The 19,196-nt window shown below is 36.7% G+C and overlaps 1 protein-coding gene across 3 annotated transcripts in view; it reads right to left on the reverse strand.

The window, feature by feature from the left end:
- The window catches only part of FIGN (fidgetin, microtubule severing factor), a 124,386-nt gene that overhangs the window by 2,347 nt on the left and 102,843 nt on the right, over positions 1–19,196 (reverse strand). For all 3 annotated transcript variants that reach the window (XM_019727309.2, XM_019727308.2, XM_019727310.2), the window contains one exon: positions 1–6,755. This exon is cut by the window's left edge and continues 2,347 nt beyond it. In XM_019727309.2, coding sequence (XP_019582868.1) covers positions 4,504–6,747 — 2,244 coding nt within the window. In that variant the 5' untranslated portion in view covers positions 6,748–6,755 and the 3' untranslated portion in view covers positions 1–4,503. The remainder of the gene's footprint in view (positions 6,756–19,196) is intronic.

The following is a 19,196-nucleotide window of genomic DNA, read 5'->3' on the forward strand; positions in this document are numbered from 1 at the left end:
CTTTATAAATATTTAACATTCTATAGGACTGATTCATATATTCTCACACCACTCTGTGGCAAGGCTGACCCATGCTGCCGACATTCTACATATCACTGAGACAGGGAGGTGAAATTTTCCTGCTTTCAGTCTAATTGTCTTTGACAATTGCAGTGCCTAGTGCTACACTGCTTGTGTTGTATTTAAAAACAGGGGAAAGAGGAGAGACTTGTTCATTAAAGATGCAGTATCCCTGGTTCACACAAATGCATCTGGCAGGTTCAAAATCGAATGTCAACCCGAGGTCTTAGCAGAGTGTGAGCTTTAGTTCATGTGTTGGTTAGTCACAAGTACAGCTGGTTTTGAATTCCGAAATACTAATAGCTCCACGTTTGCTAATATGCTTCATCTGAAAATCGGCAGGTGATTCAACAACCAAAGGTTTTACTTTTCAAAAGAAAAAAATATGAAAACACTTTGAATTGTAAAGTGGTCGTGTATATCTCTGCACGTATGAGGAAAGGAAGTAAACAGTTGCTTCGAATGTAAAATAGATGTTAGTTTTAAAGTTCAAATAGGTGGTGAAAACGGCACACACACACACACAAACACACACGCTAATTTTATATATATATGTATATATATATATTAAAACTTTACTTTAGTGGCCTCAATAGTTCAACAAACTGTGTCCCTTTCACTTTGCAAAATACAGATTCAATGATCATGATAACCAATTCTTGTTAAGAAAGATGAGAATGGGATTATAGAAGTATCTTTCTGCTTGGAGTTGGACACACTTTCAGAGAAATAAATTCTAAATGCCTCTAAAACATTTTCCAACCCACAAATATATTTAAATTTACAAAGACCTATTGTAGGAATTAATTTGGACTTTTTTGGATGTACTCTTTTGAAAACTGCATAGCCAAGTACTATGCAACCCATGTAAATTGACCTTGCTATTTTACATAGCATAGCCTCTGGATAGCTTTTATCACTTGCCCAGATGGTGTTTGGCCTATATATTTTAGTGAAATGGTTTATTTTCTCCTTGATAGGTTTCAAATGCACAAGAAAACATTATACCCGTCTATCTGCATTTGAGTAGAATACAAACTGACTAATAGATAAACATTCTGTGTGAAAGTAAATAGCCTTAAAGTATACTGCCTTCACATTCCATTGGTCAGCTCAGTCAGCAAAGTTTTCCATACTGTCACTGATGTTCTAAATATTTTGGTGAGAAACATGCCAGAAGTGTAGAGTATTTCCATTTGTGTCACACATAAGGTTATTATGAACTACCTCTTGAATTTCTATTGATACTTCTGAAGTAGTTTCCTTCACTTCCTTTTTGTCCCTGTTGGAAATGTTACTACAGTCGTGAAGAAGAGAATTAGGGGCTGTTAAGTGGACTGGCTCAAATCCCCTAGCCAGACGGCAAGGAATTTAGACTGGCTCATTACCTTACCTTCATTAGTAGCCTTCTCCAAATTCTTAGCAGTCACAAAGAGGCCAAGAGTATGAAGCCCGATTACTCAGTTGTACTTTCACTGATTGCACACATTCACTACTGAGGATGTGGTACCCCACCCCCACCCAAGCTCCGGAAGCGATGGCCAGAAGAGTTCATTATTAGCCTAGTCCGTAGAAGAGCTCATAATGCTGTCACGCAGAATCAAAGAATCACAGGTGAGCACTACCTACTCAAAGGTCAGCCTTATCTCCCCCAACGTATCTCCATTTCGTCAGCATGCCCAATTTCCTAAGAAATCAACTCCTAGAATTTGTGAGGCTAAGTGAAATTCACACACAACTTCGGCTTCTGCCTAAATACATGGATTTTTGACCACTCATGTATCAAAGTAATTTTTAAGTCATTTAAAGCTAAAAGCCAATATGTATGACTTTATTTTCAGGTTTATAGACAAGTGTAAAACATAATAGTGCAGTCATATTTTTGGCATTAACTCTTAGTAGCCACAAAAAATATGGATCAATATTGGATTTTCCAAAGTTGTCTAAATAAGACTGAGTTTCTCAAAACTTGCCAGTTGTTTTCAAGTGAACACAGCATATTGGCGGAAATGAAATGTAATGTCTAAAAGACAGAAAATAGGTCAGCACTGTGCAAAAGTAAACTTGTCAGTGAGATCGATATGAACCTACAAGTTAATAGGGATATTAGAATCTCCTTACAATCAGGGGTATGCAGGGTAGAGCCAGAACATACTGTAGCATTTATTCACTTGTGAAAAGCAGAGCATGTACTTAAATATTATTTTTTGTATCCTTAATGAAAGGCACAGCTTTTTAACATGGAATATTTATATGTAAGCACAGTTTTAATTCATAGAATATCATAGTAAATTAAATTCTGATTCATTTGCTCAGTTTTTAGGAACATGAAAAATAAAAACTAGGAGTAATGATCAGGCATCATAAAATATCAGAAATATCATGAAGTTCTCATTAGCTTTCTCTATGTTGTGTTTCAGGGAATTTGACATTGTGGATGAAATCAGTAAAAATATTTGAAGGAAAAAAAACAATAACAGAAATAACTTTCTTGGGGCTTCCCATTACATTTATTTAAAATTTTTAAATGTACATCACTTTTTGAATACATAAAATGCCAGTGCTTTGCAACAGTTTTGTTACTGCATGTCTCAACTAAAAAAAAAAAAAAAAAAAAAGGAAAGAAAAAAGTAACAGGAAAAATACATTCAAAAAAAGACAGGCTGTTCTGCTTATGTACGGGCAGTGGCTTTGGAAAGCTACAGCCTACACTGTGTCTGTTCAGAGGCATTGCCGAGCATCTGTCAGCTATCAATGAAAAGTTGCACATAAAGCATTAAAGGATACAAAGAACAACTTGGTGGGGATCAAGAGAGGAATGGGAAATTAAGAAAAATGCCACATATGCTATTGGGGTGTGGGGCAGACTTAGGTAGAAGTAAGAGGGAAGACTGATGTATCTGGAAACTAGATTTTATGAGAAAAGATGGAAGAAAACAAAGTAACATGTTTGGCAAGCAATTGTGTGTGTGTGTGTGAGTGCGTGTGTGTGTGTGTGTGTGTGTGTGTGTGTCCACTTCCAATATCCTATTTTACTTTCCAAGAGAAATGTACTTTCCAAGAGGTAGAAATGAAGCGGGAGCACTACAGCCCAGAAGATTTCAAAATGAGAAGCAAAATTGCACTAACGAGAGGAGTCAAAAAGGAGAGATGTAAATGTTCTTTGTGGATGTATATAAGTTGGTTGGTTTTTGTATTTATTTAACTACTTGTTTGTTTGTTTGGTTGGTTGCTATCTTCTGCATCCTATCCTATCAAACAGCATGGCAAGCCTATAAATTAGATTAGTGAATAGAATGACACTATTCCCAGCAGTTTTAAGCGAGAACTTGCAAACCACCACCACCACCACCTATGCAGTAAAACGCAGTCCTAGATTTTAGGTTCTGTGACTTTCAGGGTCCTAAACAGGTCTTGTGGCTGACTGTTCTAGACACTAACACAAACTGAATAAGTAGCTTTCTATTAACCAGTGTACCTTTTAAGAACATTTTCACTTCATTATCAAGGAGCAATGTACGAACTCTTTCACTTACTGACATAAAGAATTATTCTGCTCTGGTCAATTCCCCATAATTAGTAAAAGAACCTTTTTAAAAAGAATCCTTCCATTTCTACTTTAAATTGTAAATAATTAGTTGTATCACACGTCAGTATATTTCTGGATACATTCAAAGTAATTTTCCTTGCTATTTTCCAATTTTTGAGGTAAACATACATTTTAATATAAAGTAACATTGAAGCCTATCCCATTACTCTCAGCAGTACATAGTGCTTTCAACACATTCCTTTGAGGTACTGTACAAATCACAATCGCTTTCCTGAGTTTTTGCAGACAAGAACATTAAAAGAAATGAACTGCAGAAATTAAGGTCCAGATTACCGTTACCCTGTTTTACCTGTTCTTAGCTTAATACTGCAGAACAGACAGGATTGAGGAATACTGTTGCTCTTAAAATGGCAAAAATCTGGTTTTCTGTCATAAACACAACCATTCATCTCTTTAGTCCAATAATGTTTGAAGTTAAAGCTCTTTATATTAGCACATGCCACCAATGTAATTGTGAGGCAAACAAAAAATAAAGCACCACTCCAGGCACTTGACAGCAACTAAATCTCGAGAACAGCAGAATGGAATCAACACACGAGGTTCATGTCCTTCTGAAGTCAACACACTTGCACCTTGCTCCTTGGTGAGTGTTGTCTAGCTTGAACCGAACTGAGCATCGGCAGATGCTTTCTGTCATCTGGGGCTTTCAAATCAGAAGCTCTCATTGGATTCATTTTTCCTCCAAATCTACCCTGACTCTAAAGATTCAACTTAATTGTCGTCTTCCCCAGTACCCTTTGCAATTTAAACACTACTGGAAAGGGGCTCTATACCCTATGTAGCAGGTTTTATGTGTGTGTGCCAACATTCATTACACCTTTTTAAAGAAGTTATCACTGACTGCAACCAAACATTTTGTTCCATTCAACATACATATCAAGTTCTTTTTGAGATATGCTAGGCTGAATCTTGCAGAAAGCATTTTCAAAGTCTTGATATGTAACGGGCCTCAACTGGCTGGGCATAATGGCTGAAAGGTCTGTGGCTGGCATGGCGTGGAGGGGGCCCACCGCGGCTTCCTGACACAAATGAGCCACGTCTAGTCCAGAAAAGCCTTCTGTGCGCTGGACGAGCAGTGCAAACTCCTTGTCATTGAGACAGTAATTGTGCTGTGAGAGCAGTTGTACTATTATCTGGTGCCTCGCTGTGCTGTCAGGAAGTGGGATTAAAAGTCGTTTCATGAAGTACCTTCGAAGAGATTCATCTATTTCTTCTGGTTTACTGGTGGCACAAATTACTACGATTTGGTCCTCAGCCGATGTTAGTACAGTGTCCAGTTGCATCAGAAATTCGGTTCTCATCCGACTGACTGGACTGTGTTCCTCACTCACTTGAGAGGAGAGAAGCATGTCAATGTCACTAACAAAGATCACCGAGGGCTGGCGACACCTGGCCACAAGAAAAGAGGCATGGATGATTTTCTCTGCTTCTCCTAACCACTTGGCAACTAGTCCAGAACCAGCGATTTTGAAAAATGTGGCCCCCAGCTGACTAGCTATGCATCTGCCCAATAATGTTTTGCCTGTTCCCCGAGGTCCAAATAAAAGGATGCTCCGAGGTAAGGCCGTCAGTCCACTGAACGCATCTGACCTCAACACTGGCCATAACACCTCCTCCTTAATGACAGCCTTTACTAGGTCGAGCCCAGCAATGTCATTCCAGTCCACTGGTGGTCCTTGGGTGATAATCTCATTGGTTACCAGGTCAATGAGGTGAGTGTCAGTATTCTTCAGTTGCTCGTCCACAGAGTGGTTGGATGAGGTAGCTGCACGGAGTCCAGGGCCTTGCATTGGGTGAGAGAGGAGCTGCCTGTGCTCGTCCCCATGCTCACTCATTACGGGTGACGTGTACTTCCCAAAGGATTCACTGGATCTTGATCCCAATGAATTTTTAGCAGTACTGTAGGAAGGAGGGGTCAGAGCCCTACTGGACTGGCTGCTGAATTTTCTTTGCTGTTCAGAGGACATTAGCTGCTTCGTTGGCTTAAATGCTAAGGATGATGTTTCAGCATTTCTGTCAAAACCATTCCCCCGATTTGAGTTTGAAATGCTGTTGTCGGGCATTCTGTACATAGGACTCTGTGTAGATCTCTGTTGGCCATAGCTGTAATTTCCATAACTGGAGTCCATGTCTCCTTGCCCTGCCATATAGAAGGCTTTCCGTTTGAGAGAACTTGCCGAACTGTTTGTCAGGGCCGAGGGTGCAATAGGTGTCAAACCGTGACCCTGATAGGTGTAGCCAGGAACCGTGGTGGGGGGCAGCGGTGTAGGGGCAGGAATTCCTGAAGGCAGGTATGCTGAAGGAGGAGGTGCACCCCCAGGGCTGTACCCGGATCCCACAGCAGTCTGAGGAGGATAGCTCGCAGAGGGATAGCTGTAACCGGAGAGGTTCGAAGTCCCATTGTAGCCCGGGACCAGGGCTGGTGGCGGGGGAGGTGGTGGTGGTGGCTGCAGGAGCCCAGAGCTATGCAAAGGAGATGGATGAGGTGAAGGAAGTGCAGGTGCCGGTTGGCTACTGTAAGTAGAATGCAAATATGATCCGTTATATCCTGGGGCATATTCCTGAGAGGGCAGCCCTGCGTGAAGACTAGGTACGGTGTGGCTTCCACAGGTACTACTTGAATAACTGGGTTCTGTCAGGTTGCTGGCCACCCCAGGAGAGCTCCCTATACTCGCAGAGACATCTGCTGGAGGGAGGGCTGAACTGACTCCAGCTTTGCTGGCAGTGATAACATCTGGGACACAGTTCATGGGATACACAGCTTCTGAATTCAAGGAAGGCTGCCAGGGTTCGCTTTCATTTTTTCGACCATTCACTAGCCCTGATGGTGCATCTGAGTAGTTGCTGAGGACAGGTCGGTCCACAGGGCCTTCCAAAATGCCAGAATACTTCTCTGCGTATTTTTTTAGTAGGTTGGATGCAGTCAGAGCAGATATGTCATCATTCGCCCAGGCGTACTGATAGGTGCGCTGCAAATGACCTCTATAGGCTTCAACTTTATGGGCAGGAGACCGAGTGGTCGAAGTGATGTCGAAGTGCTGTTCTGGCCACTGGGCATGCTCCGGCGTCCACTGCATCTTCAAGCCTACAGATTTTGGGGGTGGGGGGGAAAGTTAAATTACTTAATATTCATCAGAACTGATAAAGCTTCCCCCAAAACTTATTTTGTTACCTATTATTTTCCACTAATAATATCAACATTATAAAGCATTTCCCTAGTTTATAATACCTGCTATGATCTCTGTACATAATACGCATACTTTAAAATGGATTCAATTTCAGCCCAGTATAAACTGAATTTAAATGAAAACTCTGTAGAAGACCTATTTTTTTTGTTTCATTTTTAAGTGATAAGAACATTTATTGCTGTTAAGCCTATCAATTGTTTTGCTACACGCAGAGAGAAATACATATATATGTACACACACATTCCTGTCAAATTATAATTCAGTCATTGGTTCTTACAATAAAATATGCATACATTTTAAATATCTAGCCAGTTACAGTATTACACATGTACAATATCTCGATATTCTCTCTTCACATCACAGTTTGTTTTATATTTTAACCAATATAAAAATGAGACACAGCTGACAGATCACATCTAGGATACCTCTCTTATTTGGTACTGAACACCTAGTTAGCACAGTATAATGCTCCCTGCACAGAACAATATGACACAGACATAGCAGGTCATTCCATAATCCAACTCTCATCTAAAGTGGTCCACGACAGTTTCAAATCTGCTTCGTGGAGTGCAGCAAAGCAATCTCCCAGGCAGCGCTCCATCGCTTTCATCACACAAAGCCTACAACTCGGTATGAATTACAACTGGCTCCTTTCTGCCTCTCAGTTCTGTTGTTGAGTCTGAAAAAAGAAACAAGCATCACTTGTCTGTCGGTCTTCCAGCTAGCATTCTCCCTCCTTCTGTTATAATCCTTCTCTCTGTCTTACAGCCTCCAAGTTACTAAGAGGAGAGAAACACACACACACACACACACACACACACACACACACACACACGGGGTAGAGAGAGTGTGGGGGGAAACAAGAGGTGAAAGGGAAGATAAGAATAGAGAGAATGAGAGAATAAGAAGACAATCTGGATTCTAACTACATTTCTATGGGAAGCAGTGTGTGGCAGAAACTAAAAGAGTACAACCAGATAATGAGACGCTATGGGTAATTCTATTATCTGCTAGTTACTAATTGAAGCAAGGTGACATGTAGCAAACTATAAAATAAGAGTATTTTCTCATTTAAGAGAATATACTAAGCAGTTAGAATCAGAGACTCATTTGAATTTTACAGTTTAAGGAGACCTTAGAAATTACCTCATTTTACAGATTAGAGAACCAGGACCCAAAGGGATTTACAATGTACCCTCGAGGACTCTCATATAGTTAGTTACAGAAGAGCACTGGAACCCTGTTCTATTTCCCAGTGCTGGCTCATCTCATTCTAATCTCTGCTTGGTTTAAACACTTCCTATTCTGGTACTGCTATATTAAGCAGGCCTCCTTAATCTCCTTTGTATTACCCAAAGTGAATTTTGCAAACTGTCTTGTGCCCTCTGGCGGAGATTCTTTGATAAAAAGGAGGCCTGGTCTCAATGAAGCATCTGTGGCATCAGCTCCCTTCTGAATTACCCAGTCAATTTTGACAGCTCCTACCCCCTTCTGCTTTCCTCCCTCAAATGCTTTAGCTCTTCATGGCCTGACTCTGGCTTCTGACATGGCCAGCTTTGACTTACTGAGCTAAACCGAACACAGCACAGAGTTTGGTAACAGAATGGCATGTTGATTCCCTTCTGACTCCCTCTTCCTTGTTTGCAAAACCACTGCACCAGACACTGGAAGTTAATTAGCAAGATGATGCTGTGCTAATTGTGTTAATTTACAAGGTTTTAGTCAAAGAGAATCATGCCAGGGCTGGCACTGCTGTCATGCTTCTGACTTAATGATTAATAAATACTGAAAACAAGGTGGGAAGGATTGCAATAATTACACAATAAATGAATAAAGCAACAGGATTCATTTGCAAATATATTTTACTGTAGTTGTACTCATTTGCATTTGGATTTTTAAAAATGATCCATTTAGATATTCATTTGCAAATCCCCATCTCAGTTAAATTAAGTCTGAAAGCTGCACAGAATAACTGAATTAAGCTTTACATATGTTTTTTCGTAAAAATATTAAATACCTTGCTTCTCTTGTACCTGCAACAGATTCTATTTTCACTTCCCATCACTCCCCCTAAACCTTCCTGTTTCTCTTTTCAAGCTCTGTCTTTTAAAAACAACCTCATCAAATTGGGGGGAAAAAATGCAAAATTGGATGAAGTGCAGCTTGCATCAAATCACTCAACAGAAATTCTGGGTGTGAGTTCTAGGAAGAACTAAAGTGATATTCCTAATTGTTTCTGCTTTCTCAATCATTATTTTTTAAGGGGGAGGAAAACACACCGCAAAATGGGTGAAATGACCGAAACCACAGTTAAAGGGGAAAAGATGCAATTTTAATGAAGTAGCATTTCAGGAATCATACTTTCATTAAATTCAACTGGAAATTATTAAGAGCAAATCACCAGGAACCAATCGCAAGTAATCAGTATCTAAATTCTTCTAGTGTCATGGGATTTACTTCGAGCCTTATAAAAAGGAGAGAATATTAATGTGACTGTAATATAGAACTGTCTAAAAGATCTACAAATTCATTAGTCCTGTAAGTTATTTCCAGGGAATTTCTATTAGCATTTTTTTTTCTTTAACAGATTATCAAAACACAGAGTTGAGAAAATAACAACACCCATATGCTATGAGTAAGACTTAGATTAGATAGATACAGAAGAAATATTTGAATAAATGTCTTGATTAAAGTTTCAGAAACTAATTTAGGAGTCACAGGCAATGTAGTTTACCACAAATGCAACACAACACAACACACACATACGCATTTAAGGATATGACTTCTTTCAGTTATCCGAGGTAAGCCACTGTTGGCATTAGTTAACACATACATAACAAAATTCTCATGGGGGGGGGGACTGCTTTAGACTTAGAATAGTTATTAAAAAAATAAAAATCGGGCAACCTTCCACCTTTATGGGCTTAATTTATTTTCCTTGTAAATCATTTATAAAAATATGCGAACAATTATCTTATTTAAGTTATAATCAATATAAATCACAGGAATATAAAGTTTAAATAAAGTAGGCTGTTTTCACTGGGTATTTCTGCATAGTTTAGCAAAACTAATTAAATTTCACAAGATTTCTATTTCATCTGAAATTAAGCAAAGATCCTATCTATCAGAATTATTTATTTGGAACAATTACTGGATACGACATTGCTTTTGATTCTCATGCTATTTTTGGATGTCTTCACTAAGATAATTGAAAGTTTATTTATTGATGCATACTAAATAATAATAACCTTAGCAGGGCTGCAAAAGGCAAGATTGAGCTTTGATTAAATAAACTTAAGGGAACAGAATTATTCACATCCTCTGAAACACAAGTACTTAGCCAGTGCTTAAAAATCATTAGTATTCTTTGAAAGTGTAATTTAATAGTTTACCACAAGCTAGTTTTCAATATTACTGGGAGCTAAAGAAGCTAGTGTTCAGGAGATTGTCCTGGCCTTTTTCATCTGTTTCTGAGATTTTAATACTAATTGAAAGTAGAACCAAACTTGTTTTTGTTGTTATTATTGTTCTGTTTATTGGTGGTGCTATTTCTGATGTGAAATGGATGAAAAACGTAGAGTCAAGTGTTCTCTGAACAAGAAATCATGCTCGCTTTGATTGTATCACTGGTATCTGTGAGTAGGAAGCAGCACGTGCATGCCACGTAGCTTGGCACAACATAATGAGATGAGTTTTAGAAACAGCTTTCCTATGGTTTCCCTTTAGAACATGAAGAGAAAAAACTCAGAAACAATACTGTCTTAACATTATTAGGAATGTGACTCCAGAACAATAACTCCCACTGCTGTTTGGATAAAGCTTAAATGTAAAACAGTAGAAAGTTAAGAAAAATAGTTTTTAAAGATAATTGAAGAATTGCTCCAAAACATTAGTTTTCATTTTTGAAAGGAGCAGAGAATTCTTAATACAGCTGGCAAATTTCACAATGCAATGTTTGTTTTTAAAATGTGTAAATCAATAGAAAATTACTTTGAAGATATTTTCACCTGTGTTAACATGAGAATGACAGATTCTACAGTAAAAAGCCTGAGCATTTTGTTATTTCATTGTTATAGGATACATTTGTGTGTATATAAATGAACAAGTCTGTATTTCCCATAAAACTGGACCATTTGGATAACATTTTCCATTGTTATCTTTACTGACCATTTCATAACTTAGGTTTAATTACTAAAAGTTGCTGCCTCATTGCTTTACTTCCTCCATGTTGCTCTTTATTTTGAAATGAAACAACTGTGGCATCTTTCAAAATTCTGTCTCATGTTCAAAATGATAAAGAAACTCTTGTATAGAAAAATGAAGGATATAAAAACAACTTTCAGAATGGGAGGAAATTGGAAATAAAAGACTAAGCCTTCTAGAATCTATTTTTAGCACACATTCCTGGAAATATTAATCTGAGGCACTCACTACCCCACCCCCACCCCTACCACACATATGCTATTCAGCAGTTCATCAGGTCTAAAAAAGCTGTTCTCTTCTACAAGGTTCCCATGGGGTAATTCTGGCTGCTAGGGACTTTGCTTCATTTGTAGGTTTTCTCAGACGTCCTAAGGGCAGGAACCTGAGGCAAACACCTGTAGGCATGGCAGGCTTGCTGGCTCTAGGATAGTGGCACAGAGTTCCCCAGGCCTGCAGGATGGACATCACTACACCCATTATACTCCTTTGGTCTACTGGACCCCGAACCTTTCATTATTATTTTTTAAAATACATATTTTAAAATCTAATACCATATTTACCCAGGTTTCTCTCTAGGAAACAATCACTACAGGGGTGAATATACCAAAGTAATTTTCGTTTCCAGTCTCCTCAGCCTAATAATGCAACAGATTCATCATCTCCTAGGTAGGAAATGGAAGAACACATAGAGCATTCAAAATGTCAGGTAGAGAGTAATAGTAGCAAATTCATTAGCTGAAAATACATGTTTCTGTAGTGAAGCGCCTTCCGAGAGAGGGCCTGCAAACTTCCTGGTACTGAAAACTAGCACTATGCCATGTCTACTTATCATTATTCTTCAATGGGAGTGATGGCCAAACGAAATCTCTGAGCAGACTAAGCAGCATTCTCCTTTTGTGTACCCACGCTCATAAGCCAAGAGGCCAACACAGCAGTATTTAGTATTACTTGAACTAACCCATTTGATCTGAAATCTTCCACAGTCCATATCCTGATAAGTGTAGCCAGAAAATGTCATGTTATAGTTAAAAGAATAGCAGGAGAAAAGTGAGGGGAAGAAGCATCAAAATTACATTCTCTTTAACCTAGTTAATTTAGTTCCATCTTCAGAACACCAAAATTAGTAGTCCTTTATAAGATGAATATGATGTCGGGACTTTTAATTTAGTCAACAAACTAAGGGTCCACTATGTAAAGCTTTGTGGTTCAATGCTAAGAAGTTAAATCAAGGGAATCTGTCTGTTTTTGTTTACTAGGCAATGAAACTCTTCCAGCTTTCTATCTTCTTTATAATTTCACCTTCTAACTTCTCTACAATTAGACTGTTTGATTTTAGCGATTAAGAGAACTTTAAAGTGACATACTCCTCAGTGCAGACAGCCTCAGTTACAGCTTGGTACTTCACTTACTATATGGTATGCTGTTGGCTTGAATACTGCTTTGTCTAACAATGTGTTTTATTTGGGGACATAGCTAGATTGTTGGGATAGAAACTGGAGAAAACATAAAGAAGGTTCTAGAATTTTGTCTGAAGAGAGAATATCCCAAGCTTGAGAATCAGACCACTGGCTTTGCTCATGCCATCGCTTATTTGTTCTAATCCTGGTGAACTCACTTAAGCACATCATACTCACTGTTTTCAGCTACGAAACGTGGACAATAATGGTATAATATAATACTGGATTGTTATTAAGATTACCAAAAGTGATAATATTTGTGAAAATATTTTGTAACTGAGAACAGCTACATAAATATTTTTTTGTTATTCCTTTATTTTGAAAAAAAGCTAGAGGTGCTATAAACACAAAACAAAACTGACTAGACAGATAAAAGTACAATCACTCTTAGAATTTATAAATCACTTTTTCTTCAATCTCAGGACAGCTACAAAAAGGAAATTTTCCTGTGGGAATGTTGGTTATAAGAAAGGAATAGAAATTCTTTCATATTCAGCAAAACAGAGCGTGATCTCTTTAATCAAAAAGGTGTCAAAAACTCAAAATGTTTTCAAAGTATTTTATTTATTTTTAATGTTATTTGTAACTCAACGTTGTAGAGACCACAACTAAGAAACAAAGTACTTAGAAGTTTAAATCCAGTTAAGAATGATTTCAAAATATGCAGTCTCAAACTAAGATATTATAATTATACAGCAATGCTGTGAAATTATTTTTCTCTTTAAATCACACTTTCACACCTCAAGACTCCAAATTATAATACATTTTGCAGAAAATTACTCTCTCCTCCCATTCTATCTTATTTGCATAAGGCAACCTTTTTTAACAATCATAAAGGCATTTCTAGCTAAATGGTCCTTAGTAAATATAGTTCTAATACCTCACCCTCTAACAGAAAAATTGCCACCTGACAGTCTGAGGGCAGCATACAGCCTACAACCACGTTTTGTTTGGCCAGCACAGGGTTTAAAATCAGTCAACTTTATATAAAATAATCTCTATTTCCATATTTCTCAAGACAGGCTGAACGATCTCACAACACTAGATCTCATTCTTGCCTGGCAACAGTTGGATGACAGCAAGGACCAGCTGCCCTGCGGACATGGCATGCCCTCCCCAGTGTGTCGTAGTGCCCCCACTCCCCATTACAACATCAGGTATTTTTATCGTACTTATTAGTCACATAAGCAATTGAATTTATATGACTTCCCTGTGAAGCTTCAAGCTCCAGTTTTTCTTCACTTAACTATATTTTCTTGAAAATTAGCAAGTATAGTGCTCTAAAAAAAAAAAAAGCAGTCCCTTTAGAAGGAATAATTTCCAAATGTTATTGATTATATGCATTCCTGACCTTTTAATCAGGGCACAGGGAACGTAATTTTTTTTTTCTTTTTGATTCAGTGTCATTAGTACAACAGTATAGAATGATAATGATTTCTTTAAAAAACTGGTTTCCAGATTGCTGTGACTTTAGTATTTCCCCCTTTGCGCTGATTTACCAGATACTTTTCCTAGCTGTTTTCCATATGTCAATCCCCACCATCCTTAATATGCTCCTTTGAACCTCCCATAGGTTCTGATACCACAAACCAAAGCTTTATTTAATAGTAAAGCATCCCTTATTAACCAATCATGAGCTTCAGTACAACTTTTGAGAGATTAAATTACTCTAAAGTTATACTTGCTATTTCTTATGGAAAACTGTTGGGTGGATGGTATCTGGATAAACAAGTGACCCTGTACCATGTGTCATCAATTGGAGTTTAGGCAGAGCCTGTACTCAATGTCACAGGTACCATGACTCGGACTAGAATGGTATACACCCTGTCCTTCAATTACATTTGTGGGTAGCCTATGATCTGAATCAGTTTCCCTAAAAGGCATTGCATTTTATTCACAGCAACAAAATATTCACTCACCAAAACATGACCAAATATAAAAATGACTATTTTGCCAGTATTGCATATTGAGGATGAAAATTGGTATGTGTGGGTCTGGAAGGTTATCATTTGTGACATGTAAGACATATCTAAGAGATGGTGTGCTTTTATGAGGATGAATGCATAGGCACTATGCAAAGCAAATACACGGGTGAAAGAAAATATCACTTTTAGTCCACTGATCTTATATTTAGCACATGATCAGGACAGACATCCTATCACTTAAAGAAACAGAGGAAATCATAATCATAATTCAAAGACTTATTTTATTCCCTGTGTGTGTGTGTGTGTGTGTGTGTGGGGAGGGATCTTAAAATTTCCAATAATTAAATCAAAGTATTCAAGTGAACATAAAATCACATTCATATAAAATTCTTGTATTTTAAAATTACAATGTAGATTTATGTTGTTTTTTGGGGGTCAGAGGTAGGTTTTACAAAAGTTTATGTGTAAAACATTTTGAATAATAATTTAAATCAAGTAAAAACAGTTTTCCAAAAGTCCATATATATCCTAAGACAATTAATTCACAAGAATACACAATCATGCATATACATGGAATTTAAAATATATAAATGATTCATACTCAGAATCTTAGTATTTAGTGTCAGGTGTCATCAACTGTTGCAAAGGAAAGAATCTGAGAGTTAGTAGGGAAGAGGCTGATTTTCCCATGTTAAGTCAAATGTTATTTTGTTTATTCTATGAGAATCATTTTAGACAATTTATAATCAGTTTAAATAGGGCTTTGTAGTTAACCTTTAAAGCTGTTACTTTATGGCCTTTCATTTTTCATACAGTCTCTTCCTTTTTTCCGCGTATGTTTTTAATCCATTAAGGCCATCTACCCTTCCCCCCAGTTCTTTTTGTCATACAAAGATCATCAGGACATACCCCATATGTCCATGGGGACTGCCATTGCTAATGAATATGTATGTGCTGTGTCACAACAGAGCATTCCCCTTGTTCTGCAGCATCAACCCTTTTATGTGTGTAAATAACAGGTGAGCTGTAGTGCGCAGGGATAAATGGGGTTAACACAACCTGAGGGCCCCATTCTAGATGCATAGCATCCAGCCTGTATGATTGATCCAGAAAAAGAAATCCAAATACCAAAAGTATTGTGCATTCTCTATGTGCTTTGAGTCTTTATTTTTAAAAAGTACTCTGCATTGATAACATTACCATCGTTCTAAAATCTGATGTTATTCCAATTGATTCTCAAGATACTGTTGTGCCCTATAAAATAAATGTGCACTTTTAATTAACACAACCAGCCATGGTACCAACTTTGAATGATGATATGGATGGTTAATTTCCTTCGGTCACAATCCTAAAATGTTATGTTAATCATTATGTGCACATATAGCTATCTGTAAACAGTTATTTGCGTGCGTGTATTCTATTTCAAGTATATAAATTCAAAGTTCAGTTTAGTTATATTTAAACTGAACTATATTCATTTTCGCTCAAAACATCATGCTGACATGGGTCAATAAGCAAATTCAGAAACTCCCAAGCCCCATGACCTTGTATAAGACGGAATTTGCATCCATCCTTTTTACTGTGCTTCTTGGGAAGCTTACACTAAAAAGACAGTTTACATAAAACAAAATAGGTAATTAAGGCTGCTTATTTAAAATTGAGGACTCTCATATAAATTAGACAAAGGAGTAATTATATTATTTACATATAAGTATACAACGCTTCAACCATTCTCCTTAAAAACTCTTTGCTTAAGGTGACTCTAAAATGTACAAATATCCTAGATAAAATTTGTTTAGGTTATTTATGCATTTTTCTCTTTTTGGCAATTCATGCATTAATTTTTAATGCAATAGCAAAATAGTGTCTTGGATTTTGATAAAAATATTCTATAGTCAGGGCTGGGTGACATAGTGCATTAATTCAGCGTCCTTCACTCCTGGGACCTGTGTATAATTTAGTCCAGCCTGAAGAAAATAACTTTGATCTGAAGGCAGTAGCAAAAGCTACATATGAAATGAGTTTTGGTAGGTTTAGTGTTGTTTTTCCCGTATGAGACGACATCTGAAGATAAACTGCTTTAGAATACAATCAACATGGTCCAGGATTAAAAGTGAAGAGCTCTTAGTAACAGCAAGTTTCCTCATCTCTCCATTCTTTCCCCACCTGACTCTATTCTATGCTCTGGTGATATAAACCTCAGCACCACCTATAATTGGGATGTTCTAATTTCCAGATAAACAGAACATTGTTAAAGTGCAGTGTGACAGACAGTCTAGTCATTAGTATAGTTGGCGCTTCCGTTTGTAAAAACAAAGAATGCTGCATAATGAGACAAGCAGAAGAGAAGATATTAGCACCCTCACAGAAAGTGGCATTTCCTGTCCTGGAGGGGGTGCCCAACAACCTAATTCTCAGGGAAAGGCTAATGACCTAGGAGAGACCACAAGTAAATAAATTGTTTCTTCAAATTCCATCTTGATTGTGTTCTCTATGACAATATTTAACTGCACAATTTCATCTACTGTTATGACAGACAATGCCATTACATTAAAAAATAAAAATTTAGTCTTTGGCTGATTTGAATAAAATGGTTGATCCAGTGGCATTAACCACATAAAATATAGATCACCCTTCTTCTTCTGGTTCCACAATTAATTTCAATCCAACTCTCTTCTGTTGTGAATAAACAGGGTTTACTTTGGCAGTTAAAAACAAAGTTGCTCTCCATACTATCAATAGAGTTAAAACTATATGGATGTTACTTCTACCGTGTTTCCCCCAAAACAAGACCTAGCCGGACAATCAGCTCTAAGGCATCTTTTGGAGCAAAAATTAATATAAGACCCGGTCTTATTTTACTACAATATAAGACCAGGTCTTAAATAATATAAGACCGGGTATAATGTAATGTAACATAATGTAATATATAATAATATAATATAATATAATATAATATAATATAATATAATATAATATAATATAATATAATATAATACAATACAATACAATATAGTATATAATACTGGGTATAATATAATATAATATGACTGGGTCTTATATTAATTTTTGCTCCAAAAGACGCATTAGAGCTAATTGTCCGGCTAGGTCTTATTTTCGGTGAAACAGGGTACATGGTCTAAATAAACTATTCTACAATTTTACATTTCTTATTGATGATCATGGATGATTTTATTGGCCTCTTTAGTTATGGATAAGCCCTGGTATTCCTTAACAATTTTTTTAAAAAAGGAGATTTTTCCAGTCACATGTTTTAAATTAGCAGATAATTTGAAAGAAATTTAATCCCATATTCACTAGTTTTAGTTGCATATGGTAAAAAAGTAAATAAGTCAAATTTTTCTGCTACTTCTTCAAATCGTTTGCATCCTATTTACACAAAGGCCCTAAAGGAAAACCAGAACCCTGCGGGTAATACATGTAGGATACACAGTAAAATCAAATTTAGGTGCCTGTATGTGTGTATGTGTGTATGTAAGTGTTATGTCTGTAGTTGCAGAAAGGATATAGAAAAAAATGGGGGAAAAAGACAGAGAGAAGGGAAAGAGATTTTTAAAATTGCTTTTATCCTAAAAATGATCTGCTTTACTAGCTTTATTACTAGCTTTATTATTAATAATCTCAAAGTGCATCATATTTTTATCAAAAGTAAGCATTACTTAAGGTTTTCTTTAGCTATATTTTTGTTGTTTGTGGCATGAACATAGTCATATACCTCAAAAAGTTTCCATACTATAAAAGTCTTATTTATGATCTCAAAATACACTATGAACACTCGTTTTCTTTAGTACTCTCTTTTGAGGTTTATATGTGTAAAGGTTTCTTCAAAAAGGAAACCTAATAACAATTTTATTAAGTACTGACACAGTTTTCTCAATCGCATACAAAAAGAAAAACACTTATTAGAATCATTTGCAATGTAATATTTTTAAAAATTCTTGAAAAGCAAGTAATTAAAATATATAATAATTGGGTTACTTAGGAATGCACCCTGATTTGTTAATTTAGAATTGTTTTTGTGTTTTCTATGTAAAAAAAATAAACAAGCAGAATGAAGAATTCATAGAATAAAAGAGTCATAGATCTAATTACACTCCTAATCACTAAACTGGCATACCTGGAACTGGTCTCCTTATAAGTAAATCTTTTGAAAGTATCAGAATACCTATATGAGCATTCACTTACATTTGACTTTCAGTCTTAAGGCCATTACATGATCACTTAGCTAACTTGTAAAGTTTTTAGATGAGGATGGTTTATTGTGACCTACTTTTTGTTGTTGTTAATGCTTCTACATCCAGCCATTGTTCTCATATATTACCTTAGAAATTATTTTATCCAGTTCAGTGTCAAATGATATTATACTTTAAAACAATCTATTCAGAAAATAGAGCATAAAATAGTGGATTGCATCCCTGGCCACAGCTCCCAGAAGCATTAAAATGTTACTAGAGGACCTGAATGACAGCAATGACAGCTTAATCACTAAGAGGCTTTTTACATTAACCATTTTTTTCTTTCAATTTCAGCAGTAATATTCAGGCATGATTTAATAGAAGGTTAGCTGTTAACTGCAACTAAATAACATACTTTTTAAAATATCAAAATCAAGTTTAGTGTCTAACGAACGTCCCTTTTTGCTTTCTAAAATATTAGTGCACATTCATAGAGCTTGGCTTCTTTTTATCCCCTCCCAATATATTTTTGAAAATTAGTCTGATAATTAGCATGC

The sequence above is a fragment of the Rhinolophus sinicus genome, linkage group LG01 (assembly GCF_036562045.2).
Source record: "Rhinolophus sinicus isolate RSC01 linkage group LG01, ASM3656204v1, whole genome shotgun sequence".
NCBI lineage: Eukaryota > Metazoa > Chordata > Mammalia > Chiroptera > Rhinolophidae > Rhinolophus > Rhinolophus sinicus.